Genomic DNA, 12351 nt, shown 5'->3' on the forward strand with positions numbered 1-12351 from the left:
CCCGGCTGGGGCAGATATTTGTTTAAAGACAAATATTTGTACTCGGGTCTTGGGTGTTGATATTTATATTTAATATGTATCTATCTATGTATTTGTGTAGATATATCAGCTGTCCGATACCCATAACACAGGCTCTGCCTAGCTTGGGGTCGGATGGCCGTGTGTGAAGATGTCCCCACATATTATTATTATTATTATAAATCCATCACAAGACAGAAGCTCAAAATGATGAACTTTTTTCTTCCACAATATTTTTCCTACTCGAATTTACCCTTCGGTGGTCATATGAAATATTGAGTAGTGCCTAATTCGTTGGAATAAAGTCGTGTTTCCGAGCTTCATTAAGTATTCGATTTGGCCTGACATTTTGGGCCGTTCCGTCCGATGCTGATCAACTATTCATTTGGCCCGACCGCCGTCTAATGGGGATTCTGGCTTTAAAAATACTAGTGCCCTTTTTGGGCACTATTAGTCTTCAATTATTACTAATTGTAGGCCTGTTGGCCTGAAAAATTATTACGTATGGCATCATGACTTTTCAATATAGGTTGTATAGCTGGGATATTATATTTCCCTAGTCAAGTAGCTGTAATGTACCTACATACCTACTTACTGTATGTGTAATGTGTATTCTGGCTACAGCAGATTTGTTGCCTATATCACGACTTCAGATCTCAACCTATTAAAAAAGGCACTTACAGTCTCAAAGGGCATTTGACAGCTCCCCGCATCTCGCTCCTGATTGGTCGGGAAATGAAGAGCCGGCTCCATTTCCACCAGACCCGAGAGTGGCGGAAATCTAAACAGATACGGGATCTTAAAACTCGAGTTTATTTTAAAGCTGAGCCTGAAAGGAGTAGTCGGTCTAGCGCTATGCGGTTTTTGTGTACTTACAGAGAGGAACATTGCACACTTGTGTGGTATAGGCCTTAGATACCGAATTCAATTTAAAGTACTTAGGTACCTCTTACCCCTTAGGTAAGTAATATAAAGTACCCCTTAGGTAGTAATATAAAATAAATAGTAAGTAATAAAGTAACTAATAAGGAGTTTAATTTAACTACAAACAAGTAGGACTTCAAACAAATTGATTGAAGTTAAACCCCATTACACCTATCGTGAAAAATACTCAGAGTTTGAGCTTTTTAAGTTTTGCAACCACATATCACAGAATAATAACTAGTACCATTAGTTACAATTCGTAGTACTTATGTCTTAGGGGGGTCACTCTATATCAAGAAAAACAAAGTTTCGGAGCGCTGCTGTGCCTCGACTATCTCGTTATATACTTATTAAGTACTAACTGTTCCCGCGCGCTTCGCTTCGCCTTAAAAAGTTTTCCCTTGGGAATTCCGGGATAAAAAGTAGCCTATGTTCTTTCTCAGGGTCTAGACCATATGAATACCAAATTTCATTCAAATCCGTTCAGTAGTTTTGTCGTGAAAGAGTAACAGACAGACAGACAGACACAGTTACTTTCGCATTTATAATATTAGTTAGCATATCGATTGAACGACCGACGCATTGCCAATTGCATGACACCTCTTGTTCGTTAGAGAAACCCCCCAGTTCTATATCAACCCAACATCGTCGTCAGGTAACAAACAATGCCGTGAAACGCTACCCTCTAACCGTGCGCTAATCATTACAACATATTAATTGGTGGCGTAATAACAAACCCCATAAAGCGGTAACATTTGATTGATGTTGGCGATACGCCTCCGGCTGACAATGTGTAAACGTATTGCCTTACACAAGCCATTAGGGATGGATGTTAGAATTTTAGGTAAGTACCTACACAATATTACGATATCATTGCACCAGACTCATAATTTTGCTGAACAAATTAGAGTGCTTGAATTTTGTAAATGGGCTTAAAAGATGGATACTCGCGGTTTTATCAGAAGCGAATAAGTTTAAAAAATAAGTTTGAATAAGGATTAAGAACTAAAAAACACACGTTAGAAAAAAAAATTGGCCACCCGAAAACTTCATGTACAGCTGTCTGGGTTCCGCTCATCTCGCATAATCTTTATTGACCAAAACTCATTTCGCATAACTCGTATGGTCTAAACTTTTTTGGCCGAACCATCACTTTGCCAAGACTTATGTGGCATAAGGCTCGTTTGGTCTAAAACTTTTTAGGCACAATCTTTAAACACCTAAGTTTCGTTTGCTCAAATTTATGTTCGTCTATACCTATGTATAATCTTGTTTCTCCTAATGTTATCTTAATAAATAATATATTAAGTATGTAGTAAATGTACAAATTGTGGTATTTTTCTCCTACATCCCGAAAATCACGATATTGTATGATCAAAAAATCGAAAGTTAAAGACCAATATCATTATTACAAACCCCATGAGATCGAAACCTAAAAATAGGTGCGACGACGAGCAAAGCGAGGAGGAGCGTGTTAGGTGCACGTGTTCATCAAACAAAACCAAAGCGGAGCGCAGCGAAGCGGAGCGGAGCGTTTTCCAAACAGCGGAAACAATACCGCATACACACTTTCCGGCACACACACACACACACACACACACACACACACACACACACACAAACACACTTTTTTATTTTATTTTCTAACATAATTATATCAAATTTATCCAAGATTGCACTGTATAAGTTTTATGTTCTTGTAAAGCCGTATTTAAATGGGTTAATTATGTGAGCCCCTTCGACACGACTCACAACTATTACGACTGCCGGATGGTACGAACTTAAAAGAAAACACCAATATTACTATCACTATTCACTTCGAGGATCTCTGGAGTTGTTCACTGTTCGAGCTTTCTTGATGTTTACTCTTCGAGTCTTACTATTAAACTGAACTTAATGTGCGCCGGACACTTCGCTTTATATAGGCCGGCGGGCGATCTTCCCGAAAGTTCCAGAGATACTCGAGGTCACACTATTTATTATTATTATTACTAAGTAGGTATAAACAATCCATACTTATCTGCTAACTATAAGTACCTAACTTAGCATCTAGAAAGTTCGCGGACGTTGTGGAACATTCCGTAACTATTGTTCTAGAAGCTTCCAGACTATTGTAGATCTATAGAATCCATACTAATCCTTCTAGAATTTTATCGAAACTACTGGAAAGTGATAGAATGTTCCAGAACCTTCGCGAGTTATCTACTCTATCTATCGATTGTCGCGAACATTACTCCCGCCGCAGCTCTTGTAGCTGAACTATCCGCGGTCGCGACATCTTCGTCGATGGGCAGCTCCTCGGTCATCTCCGTGGCAGGCAGCTGCAGGATTCATGACTCCGTCACGTCGCTGAGAGTCTCGCAGATATTTATTCATCCAACGTGTCCATAAGTTTCCTGTCAATCTCTTCTCTAGGAGATCCAGTCGTCTTACTGCTGAGTCACACTTGCTGTTGGACACTACTTTCCACAGCAGTTCGGTCTCTCCCGCCGGTATACCCTTGAGTTTGTCCGCCAGAAACGGCAGCGCATGCCGATCTATCTCACTATCTATCGGACTATCGAATTCTGTAGGGAGATGAACCGTTTTTATGGCACTCACACTCATCCTACGATTCTCTAGACTACGATCTTTGATCGTGTCTATGGATGGTGTGAGTGCTCCGACAACTTCAGCTGAGGGCGGCAGTGTAGGACCCTCACTTTCAGCACTGACTGGCTCACTTGTCGATGTTACACTATTTTCAGGAGCCACTCTATTTCCCTGCAGCGGTTTGTTCCGCTGTGGCTCCCGCCGGTTTTCACCGGCGACGACTACTTCCGCAGGTTCAGGCGTAACTCCGCTTGCAACGACATTTCCCACAGCTTCAGGCGGTAGAAGGCAGGGCAAGATTTCCACCACAGGTTGGCTGACGACAACTTCTTTCGCTTCAGGGTCAAAGGATAAGTCTCTTGACACATGGTTCACTTTTTCTCTCGTCGCCACTACTCTAACTGCGTTTACTTGCGATGTTACACTGTATGTTGTCTTCGCAGTGTCCGTGTGTAACATTGGGTGATGTGATGACTGGCACCCATTTTCATCACATTGCTTAAACTTGCATACGTGGCCGAACCGTCGAACTTTAAGACAGCGGAAGCAAAGCTTATGTGCTTTCGCCAGTTCCCATCTTTCTTGTACGCTGGCTTTCTTCATCATGTAACAATCTGTGATACTGTGTTCACGTTTGCAGACCGGACACAAAGTGTGCGCGTTAGACGCCGTTGACGTGTTTGTGACATGATGAATTCGCTGTGGTTTTCTTGAATGTAACTCCCGCCGGTCTTCCGCAGTAACAATTTCAGCTGAAGCAAATTCACCAACTTCAATGGATACAACTTTAAAGAAGTTGGTTAGCGTGATGAGGTTCGGCTGGTCTTTTGGTTGTTCTTTGTTGAACCTGTAGTATTGAAACTGTAAAGCAGACGGCATCTTTTCGACGACTGCTCGCACGACTTCCGCGTTATACAAATGATGAGGCTTTTCAAGTGCTCGTATAGTTGCCGTCACGTTCATAATTTTCGAGGCGAACACACAGATATCACTAGGGTTTGCGGATAACTTCGGTAAACTGCGCAACTTATTTAATTCAGCCATGGCGATTGCTTCTGGACGGCCGAATCTAAGTTCTAAAAGCTCCATGACTTCACGCGCAGTTGTTGCTCCAACAAAGAGACAATGCACTGCCTCTTTAGCAAGGCCTCGCAAACTCCTTCGCAATCTTGCCAGGTTCTCCTGTTCACTGAGTTGGTGCTCAGATTCCTCAAAGGCTCTTTTAAATGGCAACCAATCTGTTGACGCACCATTAAAGTATGGCAGTTCCACTATTCTCGAACTTGTATGCTGCATGGAACGTGCAACAGCAGAGCCTATGGCAGCAGCGAGCTCCTCGTAGTCGTGCTTCATGACAACAGGATCATTAGCCTTCACGCTAGTGGGCATCTCTGGCGCATGATATACGCTTCTTGATTCTTCTATCATGGCTGCTTGGGCAGCATGGAATCCTGGTCCCGCAGGTTCAGGCAGGACTTGGCACGCGACGACGTCTTGCGGTGAGAGTGCGGGTGTACTTCTCCGCACCCACTCGGATGTGCGCGCCACTTTGATGTTTTCATCCTCTTCTTCTATCTGCTCCTCTTCCGATTCCTCTTCTAGCACGGCCACCTTGGCTGCAGCCAATTCAACATCTAACATAGCTGCCTCAGCTTTAGCTATGGCCGCCTGTTTTCGTCGCTCGAGAAGTTCCAATCGAGCCTGGGCCAATTCTCTTCGCCGTGCACGAGAAGCAGTGGAGTGCGATGAACATGGAAGACGTGATCTTCCCGGATTTGTCGATGTTGACTCGACACTATCTATTGCAGCGCTGACTGCGGCGGTGGGGGCAACGGCAGTTGTGACACCGGCAACTATAGCGCAGGGTGGCAACAATGGAGGGGACAGCGTCTCCGTCGTCGGCTCTGACGGCGGTTGTGGACCTGGTGTACCTCCTGTGGTTGCACCCGATGCCGATGCGTACTGCGTTGCATCTGCAGACCTCGTCGTGGAGACGGCAGATTTCTCGTCCGTAGTCCTCTTCACTGCGTACGACTTCTGAGACCTCGTTACAGGCATCTTCTTTTCTTCCAATCCGGATGCACGAATGACCATAAATGTAAGGTCACTTCACGAACGAATGCCGGTTCGACTATAACTATCCGGCTCGAAGGACCATAAATGTGAGCCCCTTCGACACGACTCACAACTAACACGAATGCCGGGTGGTACTATATTCAAAAGAAAACACCAATATTACTATCACTATTCACTTCGAGGATCTCTGGAGTTGTTCACTGTTCGAGCTTTCTTGATGTTTACTCTTCGAGTCTTACTATTAAACTGAACTTAATGTGCGCCGGACACTTCGCTTTATATAGGCCGGCGGGCGATCTTCCCGAAAGTTCCAGAGATACTCGAGGTCACACTATTTATTATTATTATTACTAAGTAGGTATAAACAATCCATACTTATCTACTAACTATAAGTACCTAACTTAGCATCTAGAAAGTTCGCGGACGTTGTGGAACATTCCGTAACTATTGTTCTAGAAGCTTCCAGACTATTGTAGATCTATTGAATCCATACTAATCCTTCTAGAATTTTATCGAAACTACTGGAAAGTGATAGAATGTACCAGAACCTTCGCGAGTTATCTACTCTATCTATCGATTGTCGCGAACAAATTATTATCTCTATCCTCCACGGGACAGGCATTGCCTAGTGTGGGGGTCAGTACATTCACCATCTCTTGTATATTTTTAAAGGAAATAAACTTTTTTACTTTTACTTTACTTACTTTACTTCACCAGTTTGCGCTATGTAGGGAGACGCTCCGTCAAAGTTAAAGCCAAACGAATATTATTACTTTGTATAAACCTATGCCATAGCATTATTAGGCTATTCAACATTTGGCAATACCATTATTAGGCTAAACAATGTTATGCGAAATAACTTTTTACTAAACGAGATTTATGCCATACGATTTTCGGCGTAACGAGACTTTGACCAAACGTTACTATGCAATACGAGATTAGGCAAATAAATCTTATGCCAAAAAAGGTAGAACCACAGCTGTCTATTTAACCGACTTAAAAAAGTAGGAGGTTCCCATTTCGTCCTTATACCTACCTATTATGTAATAGGAAATTCAGTCTATAAGTCTTAGAGCGTTAGACAATACGTACAAATTAAGACCTCTCCGAAACACAAAGTATGACGACCCCCAGTGAGGGACTTTCCTAGAGTTAGAGTACACACCTGCCGGAGCGGGTGATGAATATGTGAGATATACCGATAAATTATTGCACGTATGATTACATCACCCTGTAGCTGGTGGTCGGCTAGGGTGGAACAGGACTTTTCAATTTAACCAAGGCCTGAAAAGAATGGGGATGTATTCGTCGTCTATAAGATAGAAAATACTTGATATTCAGCGCCATTATTTTGAGTTTTGCTACTTTTTCTGTGTCTGTGTATAATCTATGTAATTCTGTCTTTGCCACATCTTGGTGTCAATCGACTGTCAACACACTTTTCAGTTTTTGCGATCAAAATACCAAATCAAAACACAAAGTAATTTACTTTCACGTGCATTTTTAGATATCTATTTATTTTATAAGCGACTTTTCCTGTTAATATTAATACGTATAAATGAAAGCATACAGTTTGATATTTGTTCTTGTATGCGAAACGTTAGCTTTAGCGCCGTACCACCCAGTTCCTTATGGCACTGTTTTATTCTCTGCTCAAGACGTGAAGAAGACCAAGTGGCACAAGAAAGATCTGGGGATGTTGATCTCACGCTGGTACTTCCACCACATGATCCCCCCAACCAGCGTGGACATCCTGGCTGATGAAGATTACGTAAATAGACATGTGACCTTCTTTCAAAATGCTTTTCTAACCATCAACCGCGAGGCGAGGCGCGCTGAAGACGAGAAACTGATGACTGACGCCCTTTCAGATACAGTCGGCAGTTACCTGAAAGCGAAAGCACTACCAGCAGTAAAGTGCTCCTTCTACGCCGGCGCTCTCAAACATGCATCAGCTGTGAAACTCTTCAACCTTTACAATGATATAAAGCATTATCTGGGAACAAGCGGCCACAATTGGAAAAAAGTTTCAGTGGATTGCTCAGCATACAAAAACCTCACACCGAAAAGTCTAACTATTAGACAAGATTTAAGTGATCCATGCCAACAACTGGCTTCTATTCACAAGTTACCTGATGGGCAGATGGCTGTGCCAACACCAAAAATCCGATGGAAAGGACGAAACAGTGTGATAAGGCTGCCGCTTAGGAACCATTCGGTATACCCTCTGGGCTCGCCGAGATCGGCTGATGATCTCGTTCATTATTATGCTCTTGTACACGACTGCTTAGGACCACAACCAGCTGCTTTTCAAAGATTCAACAGAAAGTTTTCTAAGTGGTTTTACAGAGAAGTACAGCCGCACTTCAACGATGACAGATTGTACCCCGGCCTGAATGGCGTGCTTTATCTCGTAAACGGTGGACATAATATTAAACCTAGATATAAACCTATAATGATTTCTAAAAATAAAATCCCTCAAGCCGGCCTGTTAGCGAATCCGTTTCAAACCTCTGCTAACACCAACCTGATTGAAGACGACAAGTCTTGCCACTGGCTTTCGATGAGTATGGTTGTGATATTGATACTATTTTTAGAACTTGTATGGTGTATTCCTACTTGCATATGCATGTGGTGTTGCAGGTACAAAAAGAAAAACAAAAGAGAGGCAGGACCAACAGATACTAGCAGTGGAAGCGTTCTAGATGATCGTCCACGGAGACTACTCAGACTGAAACAACACTCCGAAGAAGCTGAGGCGGGTGCTTTAGAGTCCATTGAACAAATCATGAGCAATGTTGAAAGCCAACACACGAAAGGCTCGGAAACAGAGACAGAATTAAAACTAAAAAGAAGAAGATCTCAAAGAAGACGATCCCGTCAGAGGTACAGCAATGACCACATAAGTAAAATCAAATTTCTTACCATTTCCGAATCTAGTGGTAAGCTATATAAAGATTCAACAGTTCAAATGAATAGCGACATAATAAAACTAGCCAGAACCACAGATCGAGCTACTTGTGCAGATTATGAATGTGGAGATTGTGGCACGATCACTGAAGTCAAGGAGTTTATGACGGACAATGAGACTCACGTCAGTGAAGACTTTATTGAAGCTTCTAGTCGTGCAACAGCGATGGAAACATCTCCTAATGTATGCAGCAACGCTACACACATTGACAAAGAATTTTTATGTGATAATCCAATATCTACATATTTGTACAATAAAAAGGAAATTTACTTCAGCCAGGCTCCTGAAAAATCACATGCCGACACGAAAGCAGAACAAGTATCGATGGTTATTAGTAACTATGTAACTGATTCAAAGTCATGTGATTGTTCATTAGATTATGAAATGCCACAAATATTTGCTGTCGCAACTGCTGCATCTCAGCCGATCCCGTGTGAGCCCAAAACAGATGATATGGACTTGAACGTTTTATTTAGCTCGAAAGGATTAAATAAAAAAACGAACGAAGAAATTATTAGTTATAGCGAGGATCAATATTACATGGATGAAAAGCAATTAGATGCCTTTACGTTAGACATTTCTGACCATTTAATTAAAAAGACCTCCTCACATACCTCATCAAGTTTATCCCATAATACTTCAACGCCAAGAAATAAACACTGTGCTTACGAATCCCCACGAGTCAGTGTAGATTCTGCGAAATCGAAGTTGTCAGAGAAATCCGCTATCATCGAGAGAAGCGACTCCGGAGGTGCAGACATCAGAACTTGCAAAAGTTCCTATGAAATAGCTACAGTAGACATGTCAGCTTCGTGCACGTCGTACAAGACTACAGCCATGAAAACCTTCTCGGAGAAGTCGATGGTGATACAGGAACGTGGGACGTCAGCCGACACCATGTCACAAGAGACCGGCTACGAATGTACTCAACCACGGTCATCTACATTTTTATCTGAAGTCGGATCTCTTACACTAGATCTAGGAGACTTATCTGATCATCAAGATCCTCTCCCTGAAGCGAAAGCAGTTATTCCTGAAGATTTAGGGCATGTTGTTCCAGATTTAAGTGCCAAACACCGAGATAAGAGGAACATAGCTTGCCTTGAGATCCAGCTAGATGTCCCGACTAGCACAGAGGTTGTAGTTGAAGTAGCAAGTAAGAAGAATAGGCCTAGTAGAATACCGAAATTGAATTCAAAAGCGGCAAGGACCAAATCTTTAGATTTAAGAAGCACGAGCAATATTAGCAGCGGTGATACAGCCAGTGTGAAAAGTCATATTCCGATCTTAACGTCGAAGCCTAGGGACGATATTGCAGTGAATACGGCAACTACTGAAACAGATAGTAAAATTAACGTTACACTATGATAACATGTAGGTCGTTAATTAGGTATTCCTTGTATCACATACGTAGTTTCAATAAATGTTTAAATAATTTTACTTAATCTTCTTTCATTATGTGACCAACCCTGAAATTTCTGATTCTGAGTAGTTAAGTATTTTCGCGTATTCTCAGTTAAAAATATAATGAAAATGGGTCAGTATTGGTCAGGAGAACACAGCCTCTGCACCAATAGCTTCGCACTGCATTGCAGTAGATGCTAAAATGAAATTATTGAGGAGCTTGGTCCTCACAGTTCTCAGATATCTAAGGCGCTCCTCCCACTGCTTCATTCGAGGTGGCGTCGCGGTGACGTCACTTTAAGACGGAGGTAATTATGGCTCAATTACAATGTCTACCAATGTCGACTTCTCGCCTCGCCTGCAGCTCGGAAGCCTCGACTTCTTCAGTGTCCTTTGTAGCCGCCACTCTTGTGCAGTGAGCGGACCGCCTAAAGTCTGTTCCACACTAGTACCCGCTCCTGACTCGTCTAATCACTCTTGACGAATTTATTGGGGCCGAAACGTAGTGAATTATAAGCGGGGAGTTTCGGTGAGTTATGGCGGGCCGGCGCAGGTGGGAGAGCGGGAACCGCTAATCTGACATTACCAGAATATGCGACGGGTCAGAAACTGTAGGACAACGGGAACGTAGGTGGACTGAGTGGATGTAAAGTTGGTCAGAAAGATATGTATAATGTAAGATTAAGTAAGTATTCATGTCCCCTAGCATTAAAATCGTTTTCAGACTCCCAGGTTATATATGTATGTAGGTATACCTCAATATTCAAGTGAATCTCATGCATAATTTATTCTTCTTCTTCTTCTTTCGTGTAAATGCACTAAGCTAACTTCCTCCAGTGTTTTGCTACTCTTATTGCGAGATCATTAAAATTAATAAAATGCATAACCTCAACTTCAACCTGAAACAGAGCTGATTTTATCCATTTTAGTAGGTACTGGCTTTTCCGCGATCTTCGCTCCTCCTTATAAGGTTTTTTTGAGGGAATTCTGGGACTCATTTCACTAATTATGATCTCTCTATTAAAGAAACCGCATCAACATGCGTTTTTTTATTTGAAAAACCTAAGCATAAATACATAGATGATTTGGAAAGCGCTTTTGCTTTATACTTTGTAGTGAAAGTAATTTATACAAAATCTCCACCGAAATTAGCGGACAAATCCAACAGATGCTTTCAAAGTGAGGATGACCATAAATTGTGTAACTCTCGGGACAGTTAGGACCGCAATCTCTCTTCTAATCCCGTGTCAATCGCGGATTATCGGCACAATTGCTACTAATACCCGCAACAGACTGCCGAATTAGGACTGTCCACTATTTAGTGGGGCGTGGACGCCCTACTGATTAATTGAATCAGTTGTGTCTTGTATCTGAACTTCAATTGCTGTAAGTGATTTATTACCGTGATCTTCTGAAATGATTAAATTAAAAAAAAAAATCATTTTTTAATCAGTAACTTTCATATTTTATACTTATTTTTATCTCTTGTAGGTATATCTTCCTAGCTTTGCAATTAATTAATTAAAGCAAATTTTGTCTGATGATTACTAAATTTATAATTAAAATACAGGGTAAGTATTGCAAAAAGCCTATACTAAGCTGAAACCTACATGTGCAGCATGGTATATCTAAGCCTGAAAATGAAATCTGATTCTGTATAAAATTTCATAATTTCCTGCAAATAACATACTTACTAATTAATCAATTATTTCCACGGGTAACTTATTCAATTACAAAATTCCAAGACCAAACGAACCAATTTTTTAACACAAGTAATTTAAAATTTGAACAAAGTATATCATTATCGCTTTTAGTTGGTAATATCCTGATGCACTGTTCAATGTACTTCAATGTTGCAGAAAGCGTCATTAAAATTAAAAAACATCTAAATTTTCTCAGTGGAACCATTTCATAGCCCGTGAGTGTACTATATTATATTATTATGTTATAAGTACATAATATAATACAATACAATAGAACCCACGTAAAACCGCCACATAAGTACAGTCACGAAGACATGTGCACAGTGGCCGCACGGGGTCGGAGTTCGTGCATAATTTATTGGCCGCGACGGTACCCAGATTACTGCCAGAACCCCTGACAAATTGCTAGGACTGTCCGCCCATTTACATTTTTATGCTCACCCTACTTAGTTTACTAAATTGATAGCGAAATTACTGTAGACATTTATGAACAAATATTCGGCGTTGGCCTTTTTGATTGCACTATTCATCATTACAGTAAATTATGTTTAAAATAGCTAACAACAATATAAATAATGTGTAACGTTGTAGCTAGAACTGCTAGTACAATTTGCAAAAGGTGTCCAAAACGCCCATAAAATCCCTAGATAACCCTTAATATTA

The 12351-nt window shown here is 41.3% G+C and overlaps 1 protein-coding gene across 2 annotated transcripts; it reads left to right on the plus strand.

Annotated features, from left to right (window-relative positions):
• Positions 1 to 7041: 7041 nt before the first annotated feature.
• On the plus strand, positions 7042 to 10021 carry LOC105385401. 2 transcript variants are annotated; one of them, XM_011555777.3, is made up of 2 exons: positions 7042 to 8177; positions 8254 to 8382. In XM_011555777.3, exons 1-2 carry the CDS (start codon positions 7169 to 7171, stop codon positions 8313 to 8315), a joined length of 1071 nt encoding a protein of 356 aa, XP_011554079.3. In that variant the 5' UTR covers positions 7042 to 7168; the 3' UTR covers positions 8316 to 8382. The 2 variants fall into 2 exon arrangements, with proteins under 2 accessions (XP_011554079.3, XP_037971994.2); XM_038116066.2 differs by having other exon boundaries at positions 8056 to 8177; positions 8254 to 10021.
• Positions 10022 to 12351: the final 2330 nt, after the last annotated feature.

Source organism: Plutella xylostella, chromosome 21 (genome assembly GCF_932276165.1).
Source record: "Plutella xylostella chromosome 21, ilPluXylo3.1, whole genome shotgun sequence".
In the NCBI taxonomy this organism is placed as follows: domain Eukaryota; kingdom Metazoa; phylum Arthropoda; class Insecta; order Lepidoptera; family Plutellidae; genus Plutella; species Plutella xylostella.